Source organism: Piliocolobus tephrosceles, chromosome 18, assembly GCF_002776525.5.
Source record: "Piliocolobus tephrosceles isolate RC106 chromosome 18, ASM277652v3, whole genome shotgun sequence".
Classification (NCBI taxonomy): domain Eukaryota; kingdom Metazoa; phylum Chordata; class Mammalia; order Primates; family Cercopithecidae; genus Piliocolobus; species Piliocolobus tephrosceles.
Genome location: NC_045451.1, coordinates 55,211,517 through 55,225,822, shown reverse-complemented (window position 1 = coordinate 55,225,822; position 14,306 = coordinate 55,211,517). Strand labels below are relative to the sequence as shown.

Genomic DNA, 14,306 nt, shown 5'->3' with positions numbered 1-14,306 from the left:
ACTTTCCCCATCTGTAAAGTGGGGATTATAATAATACAAACCTCATAAGGTAAAAGGATTAAGTGCAATAATACTTGTAAAGTACTTAATAGTTTTTAGTTCTTAGTACTATCTGCTCCATTCCAGGCTTCCAAAATTTGGTGATTTGATTTAAATGAAAACCTCATGTGTTCATTACTGTGCAGATAGCTTTCATCTATGTGGTTCTTATGATGGTGGCTTGGTGAAAAAACATGAGTTTATGGCTAGTTGAGGAGTAGCAATTCCATAGGATTTCAATAAATGGAGATTATTATTAATATTATTATTATTATTTTGAGATGGAGTCTCCCTCTGTTGCCCAGGCTGGAGTGCAGTGGGGCGATCTCTGCTCACTGCAAGCTCCGCCCCCCGGGTTTACGCCATTCTCCTGCCTCAGCCTTCCGAGTAGCTGGGACTACAGGCGTCCGCCGCCACGCCCAGCTAAATTTTTGTATTTTTAGTAGAGACAGGGTTTCATCGTGTTACCTAGGATGGTCTCAATCTCCTGACCTCGTGTTCCACCCACCTCGGCCTCCCAAAATGCTGGGATTACAGGCGTGAGCCACCGTGCCCAGCCGGAAATTATTATTACATATTAGCTATGCACCTAGAATAAAGTTTTGAGTTTGAATGAAGTGCAGACATTTGCTTTAGAGCACATGTGTGCCGTAGAATATTAGACATTTATTTAGCAGACGCACTTGGTCAACAGAAACCCTGCTTGTTGAGCACTGTCCCCGAGCCAGCCGTACTTGGCACTTTTCTTGTATAATCTCATTTAATTCTAACAATAATCTATGAGATAAATATTATTATTCTTCCCATTTTATGAAAAGAAGAGTGACACTCTGAGAGGGTAAGAAGCTTGCTTAAGATTTTGTGCTTAGCAAATGGTTGAGCTGAGATTTCAGACCTATATGACTTCAAACCTCTCATTTGAGGCTGGGCACAGTGGCTCACCCTTGTAATCTCAGCAGTTTGGGAGGCCAAGGTGGGTGGATCGCTTGAGCCCAGGAATTCTATTCAGCCTGAGCAACATGGTGAAACCCTGTCTCTACAAAATACAAAAAAAATTAGCTGGGCTTGGTGGTGTGCACCTGTAGTCCCAGCTCCTTGGGAGGCTGAGATAGGAGGATCACTTGAGCCTAGGGAGGTTGAGGCTGCAGTGAGCCATGATTATGTCATTGTACTCTAGCCTGGGCAGCAGAGTAAGACCCTGTCTCAGACAGACAGACAGACAAACAAACAAAAAACAAAATGAAAACCTCTCTTTTGAAACACTGTTCCAAACACTGTAGAATACTGTTTACCACTGTATTACTCATTTGAAAAAAAACATTATGGATGCTTTTTGTTTAAAACACCCTCTGCAAATTAATCTCAGTTTGCATCCTCATTGTAAGATTTAAATAAAATTCAAACTTTAAGCTGAGGCTGAAGACATAACATTGACGGGGAAACTGTTGTTAGAGTGGCTGGAAGAATCAAGTTCCTTTCTTGAACATGAAAAAACCCATATGAGCCTTTATCTTCTCTGTGCTCTTTTAAAGGAGAAGTGGGAGCCCTCCTCTAAATGTCTTTGCTCTTTGTTCCTTTAGTAAGGTCCCATTAGACATATACTATTCCACAGGCTACAAATCCCATGAGGGAGACCAGAACAGCAAAATAATTACTACCCTTTCCAAAACATCTGTGAGTGAGATACCTAGATGCATGTTCTCAAAAACAAACAGATCTCAGTGTCAAGTTGCTATTTCAAAATGAAGTCATATGTACTTTAAAGAATCTTTATTGCTAAAAATCTAGAAAACGTGTAAAAGTGTAAAGAAAACTAAAATAATATCATTATACTATACAAAAAACCCAATTAATATTTTAATGTTATTCCTAATCTCTCTACCTACAAATATACTTTAAATTAGTTCTAAATTTCATATAACCATTGCTATTTTTAGTAGAATTAAGTTTGGTATAATATAGCATGGGAAACTTTTGGTTTAATCAACAAGCTAAGAATTTTCCTACTATTTAAATTTTAACTAGCTTACTACAACTGACAAGTAATTAATAAAATACATATTTTCATCTACATTTTCAAGTGCTTATAAATTTAACTAAAAGTTGTTAATGACAAAATAGTTTCAATTTAATTTGTTGAACTGAAAGTTGTATTTTCATTATAAGATCAGGGCTGGGCACTGTGGCTCATGCCTGTAATCCCAGCACTTTGGGAGGCTGAGGCGGGTGGATCACCTAAGGTCAGGAGTTCGAGACCAGCCTGGCCAACATAGTGAAACCCTGTCTCTAAGAAAAAATACAAAAATTAGCTGGGCGTGGTGGCGTGCACCTGTAATCTCAGCTACTCGGGAGGCTGAGGTAGGAGAATCTCTTGAACCCAGGAGGAGGAGGTTGCAGCAAGCCGAAATCGTGCCACTGCACTCCAGCCTGGGCAACAGAGCAAGACTCCATCTCAAAAAGAAGAAGAAGAAAAAGATCATATACTACTCACTAGAAATTTCCATTTCTGTTAATGTGGTAATGTTTTTTGACACAAAAATGGAGGTATCAGTGGCAAAATGACGAATCTCATGGATGGCATTGTTGGCCAAGTCTTGATTTGAACACTGACTCTCATTCTGTTATTTAATGCTGTAGATTACTTTTAAAGATTTGGTATACTTTTCTTAGAAGTGAATGCACAGAGCAGTGGTGCACTTTCTTGTCATTTGCAGTGTATACCATAGATGAATGGCTATGACTAGGTCAGTAATCACTGTCTGAATAAACACAAGGGGCATATTCTGTTATATGCATGAATTTTTTAAAGTTGCAAGTGACATTTGCAATATGTAAGCTATAATAAAAGCTAGCCCTCTTTGAAGCTGGCTTACAGGTCTCATATTTTTATTGGCTATTGTAAGTTAGCATGTTGGTGGCCTTCACAATTGCTGCATTACTTATTTAATTGTAAAGGATTTAAATTTCTTTGCTGTGAGAAACAACTGAAACAAAATTAATGATAATATTTTTAAATGGACACTGCTATTCTCTGGAAGCACTGCCACTACATTCATAAATATTTATTTATAATAGATTGGGTTTGAGACTGAAAAGTGAGCCTTTTCTGTGAGTCATTCATTTTTCCAGTTACGGTTATGGTGATAATAGCATAAACCTTTGCATTATTTATTCGACACCATCTGCAGTTCAAATATTTGCAACTTACATACTATTAATTGAGTTTATGCATTTGTAAACAAAAAAGGGTAAATATCTTTGCTATGGGCAGCGCTTTTAAGTATTTCATTCATTCATTTTTTTTTTTTTTTGCAATTTTTTTCTGTGATTTGCTGGGAAGACTTTACTTTCAATTATTGAAACACCATATTTACTACACCATGCTGACTTTAACTTGATCCACATGGGCAACCTCTATATACAGTGTATTCTGCTGCAATCTGTCAGGTACAGTGTCTAAAATAGTGCTTCAAAACAGGAAAAGACTGTTATTCAAGGCCTAGAACAGATATATAGGAGATGTTTTACAGCAGATCTGTGCTAGTCTTTCCCTAGTCTTTTATAAATAAAAGATGTAAATAAAGTGGGGGTCAAGGTTGGAGATATGTAAGAGAAACTAGTGAGCAAGATAATGAAAAATTAAAGAGTCCCACAGGTAATTGTCCTCAACTGTAGGAAGATAGGGACTATCAATATGAGGGTTACCCAGTGGTTTTCCCAATTTCCCATGATAACTGCAGGTCCAAAGGATCGGGCGGGATTCATGCTGGCACCAGTATAATTGATCTATAGGAAACAAGAAAAAACAACTTCAGACATTGCTGAAACAGGGCTACTAGCAAGTATCATTCATTGCAATTTGCTGTCATTTGTCACTTAGAGGAACCTCAAGATGTTAGCAGCTAGATCAACATTCTTATTGCGCAGTTGGAAAAATTACAACCTAAAATGGACAGTCATGGCTGGATACTAAAGAGCAACTGCTGTAAAACACAACATCTTCAGGCCAGCTAGAGTGAGGATAAATGAGGTGGGATTGATTATATAAATGGACTTGGAAACTTACTGCAAATAAATGTCCAATTGCAACAGAAAATCCAATTGCTAAAGCTATTGAGCCAGTGACATCAGTCCGTTTGGAATCACAGCTGGCAAAGATAGTAAACACCAACTGAAATGTGATTATCAACTCAACTAGGAGACCATGACCAGCGGTAAGATTTCCATGAACCTAGAGAAGGAAGAATACTCCATCAGAATGGAAGTAAGAGTATTTTCGATGACAATGTATTAATACCACTGTGAAAGGCACATTTGATCCGTGTAAAAATAAAGGTGAGTCTTCTACCTCACCTTCAACTGAAACCTTCCTTCTCTCACCCCCAAAAAAGAAAGAATAAATTTACATTCATTTTGGGTCATCACAGATAATTACTCTTACAATGACCAAGCAGGAGTTTGTGCTGAATGTCCTTTCTTACAAAGGAAGCAAAATGTGCCACTGCAGCACTTAACTTGTCAAAGAATTTCTTGAGAGCCTTGTAATTGCATAAGGCAATGATTAAATCCATTAATTAGGTTTAAATTAATTAATATATATTTCAATTAAAATTTAAGCCATGTGCTTTTTTTTTTTTTTTTTTTTAAATCAGCCCTGGTGCTGAGTTAACAATTGATACTCCTAATCAGCTAAGAACAAAACTAGGATCGGATGTCTATGTTTTTTAAGCACAACCCTTTATGTAGATCATTGTACATCTTATGAATATGACAAGAAAATAGTTTTTTCTGCTAGTGAACAAATAATTGTAAGGAAAATGCATGAAGCTAAATATGAAGTCAATACAGTAACTGGAATGGGAGAAGGAGAGGTAAAAACCAACACAATTTTCAGGCCACCTAGATTTTGTTATTTTTAAGCACTCAAGAGCAAACAGTGATTTCTTACAGATGCACCTAAATACTGCCAGAATCAGTTTTCACACTATTAAGAATCATCCAAAAATTCCTTAGGAGTAAATTAGCTATTTTAGGGATGTGCCTCATGCCACCAAGGCATTATTTAGCAAAGAGTTTGCAAGAAGCTTAGAGTCCTAGTTTGAAAATAGCTAAAGACGCTACCATGGTGACTCCCAGGCCTCCCACCACACTGGGAGGTGTGACCAGATAGAGGATTCCTGCTCCAATGATGGCCCCCAGGCACTGGGCTGCAATGTAGAAGACAGACTTGGCGATGCTTATCTTCCTGGTGCACACCATGGCCACAGTCACTGCAGGGTTGATGTGGCCACCGCTGATATGGCCAAAGCACTGCACCATGGTTGCAATGCTGAGTCCAAAGCAAAGGGAGATGAGAACCATGTCGACCGGTAAAGGCTTTTCTGTTCCACCCCAGTTGATGGTGGATCCCAGGCTGAGGAGAACAAAAATAAGCATGGCCAGAAATTCCGCCGTGACTGCTTTCCAGAAAGCTTGAGTCCAGACCCCTCTGAAAGCCACCATGATGTTCTCTCTGGTACACAAAGGTCCACACTTACTGAAAAGAGAAACAAATCATCATCAGAAGCCGCTACACCCAGGCTTATGAATTTAGACGAAGGGAACAAGGCCTGCCATCTTCGGGTACTGTGGGCAGGCGCTGCCAAGCGTGATCAGAACACCAAGAAAGAATGCTTCTGCTACAGCTCCTTCATGAATAGTCAAGAGACGGTTATTCTAGTCTCCTTTGATTTAATATTCAAAGATCATCCAGTTTCACTGGAAAATTATCCAAACTGTCCCTAGAAAGGAAAATGTCTAAATCAAATTCCTTAAAAGATTAAGAATAAAATATATTAACCTGGTACTTAATTCCCTTAGAGCAAGTTTTTAAGTTTCAAGTACATTTTACATGCCACTTATATTTTGAACATAAAGCATTAAAACAAGGTATGCGTGGGGGGGTCGTCTTTTCTACCTTTGCATTTGATTGCTTTGAAATGGCATTCTGAAAATCTCCCCCTCCCCCAAGACTCTGGATTAAGGAGGAAGATTTCTAGGAAGCCAGGGTGCTGAAGACTGTCTTTTGAGAAAGTGAACTCATTGAGGGGAGAGGAGCTTCTGGTGACTAGCTAGGGCGATGGGAACAGGCGGGGCCTCAGCTGGGACAGCGACACTCCCTCACTGTCCTTTGCGCCAGGAGCGAGCAGGCTGCCGGCGGGAGGAGTCCCGGAGCTGAGCCTGCCCAAGGGACACCGCGCACCGCCCAGATCTGGGCGCGCGGCACAGGGACGTGTCAGCCTCCGTCCCCAGGGAGCCTGCAGCGCCTCTCAGAGGGCGGAGCAGCGGCCATTCCCGGCTCGTGCCAGGCTCCGGGGCGGCAGCCAGGTGCACACACAGAAGCGGCCCTGCGAGTCCGCCCGCCGGCCCGGCTGCATCCTGGCCGCTGGAGGTGGGGAGAAATGGGAGGGGGTATGCTTTTAGGGGAGGAAGGACAGCCTCTCCTCGTGCCTGACCCTCTCTCACCCCTTGACCCTGACCGTACAAACGCAGATAAACCTGCCAAAGGGAGCCTGGAGGCTGGGGTGTGCCAGCACTGCCCCTGTACCCTTCTTGCCTTCATGGTGCAGAGCTCGGGAAGTCAGGAAAAGGGGGTGTGGCTAGGGAAACTTTGGGCCCCTGAGCAGAAGGCTCTATGGAAAACTGCTTTTCTTGCCGGGCGCGGTGGCTCAAGCCTGTAATCCCAGTACTTTGGGAGGCCGAGACGGGCGGATCACGAGGTCAGGAGATCGAGACCATCCTGGCCAACACGGTGAAACCCCGTCTCTACTAAAAATACAAAAAACTAGCCGGCGAGGTGGCGGGCGCCTGTAGTCCCAGCCACTCGGGAGGCTGAGGCAGGAGAATGGCGTAAACCCGGGAGGCGGAGTTTGCAGTGAGCTGAGATCCGGCCACTGCACTCCAGCCTGGGCGACAGAGCAAGACTCCACCTCAAAAAAAAAACTGCTTTTCTCTAAGGTCTTCTTGATGGCTTTCTGTTACATGGGCTTAGAGGACAGTGCGTCTCACCTTGCGGAGCTTCTCGGGGGAGGGTGGTGGGCAGGCCGTCTGGGAGAGGGAGGACGCCTTCTCCTCCCATCTATATCCCTCTCGCTGTCATTAGATCTTGGGAGCAGAGAAGGGGTGGTTTGACGATACTGATGCCAACTGCTCATTCTGGGAGGAAATGGCTAGGATTGCCCTTTTGTGGGGGAATTAGCCCAGTTACCATGTCATCTAAGACTTTTGCCCTTGTCCTTTGCCTGTGATAGTCATGAGAGCCAAGAAGTATGGAGAGCATTTACCAGTGAATCTAATTGCAGAGGACCACGTAAGGGGTTAGGCAAGAAAGCCAAGTGCTTTAAGAGATTAGTATTATTGTGGCTTTCCCTCTGACAAATTGCGGGGCCTTCATTTCCCCACCTCACTGAATGTTCCCCGGAGCCTGCTTTCTGCATGGGTAGTGAGGAAATGCAGTGCCAAAAAGGGTGAGGGGAATTTCCAGCTCAGCCTAGCCCTCAGTTTGCTACGGGGCTTTGCTTTAGAGGTGGAGAGTGAAAAACCCTTTCTGGCCTAAGCCTGGGTGGCAGGATAAAGGAAGAGCTGGCTCCACAGCGGGGTGGCCAGCCACATCCCACACATCCCCTGCCCCCGTGAAGCAAATCTCAGAAGTATGAAAAACCCCAGGTGGGATGACAAAGACATCATACTCTCTAGAGGAAGAGAATGTAAAGAAACAAACACGGTAGTTGGAACGGGGCAGGGAGGGCACCCTGGAGGAGGCACTAAAAATATTCCCAAAGAGGGCAAACTCAGAAAAGTCATACATTGAGCAAGTTAGGAGAGTCACTTCTGAACTCACCGGCAGCCCAGGGCTGTAGCCGAGATGGCAAAGGGGGCAAAATGCGATCACAGGTGCTGTTGTTTGTGGTCAGGGTTAGTGGGGAGAAGGAGGAGGACAAAACAGGAGGCTAAGGAAGCTAGGTGGGAAGGAAACAACATCCTTCTCAGCTCCGCAGGAGACACCAGGCGAGGTGGGACCCAGAAAAGACCAGCCCCCCGCTCACCCCCTTCACCTCTCACTTCTGCCATTTCCCCAGTTCTCTCCCTGCTTGGTCTCTCATGCACCTGTCTACCTCTCCGGAGACCTAATTTAAGAAACTCAGTTGCTCTTTCAGCTTCAAATTTTCATCAGCCAGAGAAATTTTAAAGAGTGCAAAACTTGAAAACAAAACACAAACGTACGCTTTAAGAATGTTTTTAGCTTTGTTTTGTTTTTTCAATCCACAAAAATCTGATCTCCTTCCAAGGCAGATGTACCAGCCTCAGTCGGCTGTGAACCCTGAAGTTTGCTGGCAGCATAGACATATCTCTGGCCTTATGAGGGCTCACCCCAGCGTCACCCATAGCACCCTGTTTTTATTGTCGGTGTTCCCTTACATGTTCACACTCACTGGAAATGATCAATACAATTCGTTTTGCTTCTTTTGCCCCAGAACAAAGGGGATTTGTTGATGTGACCCGGTTGTACCGAGTTGGACACATCATTTTCTAGCTGAACACTCAGCTTCATCCACTCCAGGACAGCTGAGCATCTGGGTGAGTAATTTTTCTGATGAAATGCACTATAGCTAGATTTACCTCCATAAGGAAATTTTCCTGGGCTTTTGCAGATCTCAAACATATGGAGGATTTGCCTAAAAAGCATCCCTATTCTTCTACCTTCTCTATGCCTCTCTTCTGAAAATGCCCAGTACTTAGATCTAAAAGAACCACCCACTTGCCCCATAGCTGCCTTCCAGATTCTGCCTAAGAAGGCACAAACATCTGTAATGAAAGAGACAGTTTCATCTTTTGGCCCTGAGCATTGATCCCTTAAGGCAAAGAAGGACTTACCCCCACCGCCTTGCTGTGGGTCTGTCACTCATGCCTTCCCCAGCCAGAGTGCAGCTCTCATTGCCTGCCCCGCAGCTCCCTGTGTGCTGGGAGTCAGATTACGGCCACTTGTCTGATTGGGTTTTTGGAGTGTTAGGGGTGGAAAGATTCTGCACCATGTGGCAATCGCTAAGTTATATTTGAACTTGAAGTAACTTTTCTGTACCTGATCACTGTAGACACAGGGCATTTCAGGAATGCAAAAACATTTACTTACATTATGTTTATTTTTTTTAGCCAGTAATGTTTGAAAATGAGGATTTCCTCAAATCTTTATTTGAATTCTTCCTACCACGAAGAATTGTTCATAATTTGTCTTGTTTGGTTATATGTTGTAGTTTAAATCGGGCAACTATTAGAAAATGAATTTGTATAATCCAGCAGTTGAGATGAATTGAGATAGAGACTTTGGTGCGTTTATTTTTTAGCCAATGAATTCTGTTTGAAGTTTTTGATCTGAGAAGAAGCATAAGCACAATATATAACTGCAGCTCCATTTATAGCACAGGCAGCACTGATTTGGGCAATAAAAATAAGGAAACATAGGAAATACAGGAAATAAGACTGCTCTAGGTGCTCACCTGACTGTTATATTAATAATCTGGGGGAAAGAAGTAGCAAACTTAAAAAATATCAAAGTTGGATGGGGATGAAATTATGGGGAACTGTAGGTAAATTTAACCTCTGGAAACCTAGGGACAGGACTGATTTTATAATTTACTGGTCGCAGTGCAAAATGAATGCAGGACACCTTGGTAAAACATTATTTAAATTTCAAAATTGCGACAGCAGAGCATAAATGAAAGCTGGGTGCTTCTAAAGGCAGGACCTTGTGCAGCTGCACAGGCTACGTGCTTACGAAGACGTCCCTGCCTAAGGAATCTGGTGAACTCTAGAAGGTTTAACCATTAGCTACCTCCATCACCATCTCATTATTATTTTTTCTTTAAATAGACCGTAGGTGCATGGGATTGGAATAATCAGAATTCCTGAGTTATAACACTCTGTCATCACTCGTGCATGTATGGCCCTCTTATTTTCTAAATAGTTAATTATAATGGCTTTTAAATAATGTAATGAACCTCTATGAACCCACTACTCGAGTCGACAACTAGAACAATGATAATAACTCACATTATCTATGGACGCCTCCCTTTTCTCACTTTATATTTCAGATTGGATTTTTTTTTTCCAGAATGAAGTATGACAAGAAAGAAATACATAAGAGAGAAGACTGTTATACTTTTAAATCCCAGTTACAGTTTTTTGTTTTGTTTTCATTTGTGTACTTGAGACATGGGAATGGGTGAAGAACTCTCATTCGAAAGAGGAATTCAAAATTTGAGTATGACTTTCAGAGGAGCACTTTATTACTGTTTCAAGCATTTTGAGCTAACCAAGATTGAATTTAGATTCTTAATAATATGGTTGTACACTGATTATTGTACATCAGTGATTTCTACCTTTAATAGGCTCCCTGAAAGAATAAATTGTGATGAGAGGGGAGAATTGATGTGAATCCACAAAGAACACTTAAAACATTTCATATTGATTCTTAAAGCTGTTTACCATTTGGATTTTAGAATGAGATCTTAAAAAGGTGCAAAATGTTTGTTACAAATTGGAAAACTGACTTTCTAGGCAGATGTGGTAAGTGTCATTACTCTGACCCTAAGGCATTTGAGTCAGAGGTATTCTGAGGGCTGTGAAGCTAAGGCACAAGGCAGCCATGTTTAGGGGCTTCCTTGTGAATGAGTCCTGTGGGCAGATCCACAGGAATCCACAGAGTGGCGCTCCTCAGGGGTGCCGGTCTGGTCGGTGGGTGGACATTTTCTAGGTCCACTCTTCACAGGTTGTCCTAGGCTTATTAGCATTCTCTGCACAACCTCGGCAGTTGCAGTTACCATTTTACGATGTGCCAGCAAAAGCTGGTTACCACGGTTTCTCAGCCTCTTTCCCTGTTTTCTGGCTGGCTGATGCCTTGGCAGTGCAGTTCCTAAGGGATGACTGTTCCCATCAAGGAAGGGGCCACCCTCATTGGCACCAACCCCTACACTTATTAGTACTCTCAGCAGAGTAGCTTAAAATTGACTGGGGATTAACTCTTCACTTACCAGAGGTAGTTTTTCTTGTTAAGTATTGCTGATTATTCTTTTTGTGCTTGAGCTGCTACTACTGATCGTCCTGTGATACTGTCAGCTGTAGGCAATAATCAGCTAGTTACCTGGCTTTTCTTTGGACTAGGGGCAGAAATTTCCCACAGGATTGTCTGTGGTCTTGTATGCAGAATGCGATAATGAAGGAAAGCAGCTATAATGTGCTTCTGGTGGTGGTGGGTCACCAGGAGGTGGGAAGCTCTGGTGAATATGAGTAATACCTTCTACACTGAAATGTTTTGATGTGGACCTGAATCCAAGTGACAGTTGAAATCTAATTGCCCCCCACCGCCCCGCCACCTCCCGCCACTGGTATGTTTAAAAGGGTGCAATTCATTAAAAAAATTGAATAACAATTTATTAATTAAATCTTATTGACTTTCTCATTGTATAATGTTATGATCTTTTGGGGAAGGGTAGTTACATGGCACATTGATTTAAAATTGGTCTTTGCGCCAGACGACCCTATGAATCTTCAGTTCAATAGCCTTGCGAAGTTGGGGGTCAGTAACACATGAGGAACTAGAGAGAAGCATAGTGAAAATGACAAGTACTTAGCAAACACTAGCTAATTGACACACTTTGTTTCTGAATTTTTAATCTACTATGCCATACTATTTTCCTTGGGTGCTGTTGTGTATCTTTGGGATTTGTGGACTCCTTCTCCCATCCTTGCCCTCAGAACTTTTAATATTTCTTCATGTGTTCAGAGATTGAAAACTGAAACAAAAGCACTAAACATGCCAGCAATGCCTCAGTACCAGAAGGGAAGTGTCTCCAGGCTGGTAAGGGCAGATTCAATCGCAACTCATAAATCTTACTTTGCTTTTCATGAATCTCAGCATCATGAATTCCCCCAGAGCACTTATATATCAGTATGTTCATTAAAAACAAACAAATAAACAGAACAACAACAGCAGCAGCAGCCGCAACCACTACCATCACGACGAAGGGCTTAATGGGGCTTTGTTCCTTTTTCAAGGAAGCTTTACCTTATGGTTATAGTTCAGGATGGCTTCCAGAAATAGAGTTCACCACCGAAAGAGTGAAATAAAAATAATGATTAAATACAGCAAGGAATCAGAGTGTTTAACTTAGCTTCCTGTTCCTTAGTGAGGTTAATGGGAGAAAACCTATCTTTCCAATGGTTGTTGAACCTTTCAGAAACACCATAAATCTCTCTCTGTGCCCCCACGCCCAGCAGATCCAGGCTTTCGTGTTTGGTGTAGCAGGCACATTTTTCTTGATTCAGATCCAGGCGGACTCAGCTTTGGCGGGGGAATTGTACTCTGCTGACATTTAAGGCAGGAATTCCCTGGGAAAATAGTCAAGAGATTCTTTTGGAGCTGCTGGAAATGCTCCAAAGGGTTTAGGGTTCCCCTCTCTAGGCAAATAGGGAGAGAGAACGGGAGGGAGGGAAAGAGAAAACAGAAGGACTTTATTGAGTGACTGTATTTCATCTGAAGCTGGTTACAAAAAACCAGAAATGTGGTTGGATGACTGGATACTTTTCTTACACCTTATCTCTTCCCCAGCTAATATGACAGCTCAGAGTCTGGTTGGGCATTTAAAAAAACAGCTCAGACATCCATAGTAGACAATCAGTTCTCCAGGAAGCAAAGGACTTTGGGATTTAATGGGTTGTACCAAAATGTTTGAAATGGTTAATAGTCTAAGTGTAGCCTATACTAGTAATTGTTTCAGAATTTAAATTAAATTTGAATATATTAAAAACTAAGCCAACATTTTGGTGACCACTGTCACTCAGTCACCACTGTCCTCTACAGTGATCATTACAGAAGGGCTCAGAGTACCCGCATTTTTAACAGACTAACAGAGATGTTTCCAGCTTCAAGGACAGAAAAGGTGTTTAAAATTCTGTACACGTGGGGTATGACCAGCAGAGTAAGCCAAAAAACTAGGTGGTTAAAAAAATTGCTTTCAGAATAATGCTAGAAACAGAACACTTTTTAAAGGAGCAGAAGTGGCCATAATATGTGACCACAAAAAGAAATGACTGATCTCAACAGTCCGGTTATTCAGGAATGGCCTTGGATGACCTTTCTAATAATTCAGACAGATACTTTCTTTTCTTCCTTCCTAAATGATCATACATCCTTCTCTTTAACCTCTCTACTTTTTTTTTTTTTCCACATTCATGCAATCAGGAAGGCACATCTGAAATTCAAAGGGCCTTAGAGGTGTCAAGTCTCGGCATTACTGGTTTTATCTTTCCTGAATGTTCTTATCTCTTGCTGCACTTTGGCAAGTATTTTTGCTGCAGGGAGTATGCTGCGACCACACCTTGTCAGGTCCCACCTTGGAGCCAATTTAGGTGATTCTTTTATCCTCCATCCCTTTTGCTTTCTTCACTGCCACAGGATTTTCTGATTCTTCTCCAAACACCCCTTAGTATTTATCTCCTTCACGAAATCTGCTCTTAGCAAACTTGCTTGGTTCTAGTCACCTAAAAAACCCGTAACAACCGGAAGGCCTATGTGATACTCTGCAGTTATAACTAGGTAATGTATTGACTCATTCACTGGTGTTTTGATGCTACCTTCTCTCTCTTTTAAAATATAAACTGTAGGCTGGGCACGGTGGCTCAAGCCTGTAATCCCAGCACTTTGGGAGGCCGAGACAGGCGGATCACGAGGTCAGGAGATCAAGACCATCCTGGCTAACACGGTGAAACCCCGTCTCTACTAAAGAATACAAAAAACTAGCTAGGCGAGGTGGCAGGCGCCTCTAGTCCCAGCTACTCGGGAGGCTGAGGCAGGAGAATGGCGTAAGCCCAGGAGGTGGAGCTTGCAGTGAGCCGAGATCCCACTGCACTCTAGCCTGGGCGACAGAGCCAGACTCCATCTCAAAAAAAAATAAAATAAAATATAACCTGTAGTTATGGGAATATATGTCCTATGAAATTTCTTACTGTGTTGATGATGATGATGATGATGATAAAGCGATGGTAATGATTTTGTTGATAATACCATTGTGTAGTGGAAGGAGAAAGGTAAGAGTTGGCAGTGTTGACTCGATCATTTACCTTTTGTTGGCTGTAGACCCTTGACCTCTTTGAGCTCTGTTTTCGACATCTGAAATGGAATAGATGATTATCTGTTCTGTGTTTTTGCAAATTTGTGGGAAATCTATGATGCC

The 14,306-nt window shown here is 42.2% G+C and overlaps 1 protein-coding gene and 1 long non-coding RNA gene across 3 annotated transcripts in view; one reads left to right on the top strand and one right to left on the bottom strand.

The window, feature by feature from the left end:
- The window catches only part of AQP4 (aquaporin 4), a 13,903-nt gene extending 4,790 nt beyond the window's left edge, over positions 1 to 9,113 (bottom strand). Inside the window, exons 1-4 of one of the 2 annotated variants that reach the window (XM_023207752.2) lie at positions 8,953 to 9,113; positions 5,161 to 5,575; positions 4,106 to 4,270; positions 3,745 to 3,825 (exon numbers count right to left, since the gene is read on the bottom strand). In XM_023207752.2, coding sequence (XP_023063520.1) covers positions 3,745 to 3,825; positions 4,106 to 4,270; positions 5,161 to 5,575; positions 8,953 to 8,984 — 693 coding nt within the window. In that variant the 5' untranslated portion in view covers positions 8,985 to 9,113. The remainder of the gene's footprint in view (positions 1 to 3,744; positions 3,826 to 4,105; positions 4,271 to 5,160; positions 5,576 to 8,952) is intronic. The other variant, XM_023207753.2, reaches the window with a different exon arrangement.
- The window catches only part of LOC111539752, a 341,617-nt gene continuing 335,915 nt past the window's right edge, over positions 8,605 to 14,306 (top strand). The window contains exon 1 of the long non-coding RNA XR_002730765.1: positions 8,605 to 8,655. This is a non-coding gene — a long non-coding RNA (uncharacterized LOC111539752). The remainder of the gene's footprint in view (positions 8,656 to 14,306) is intronic.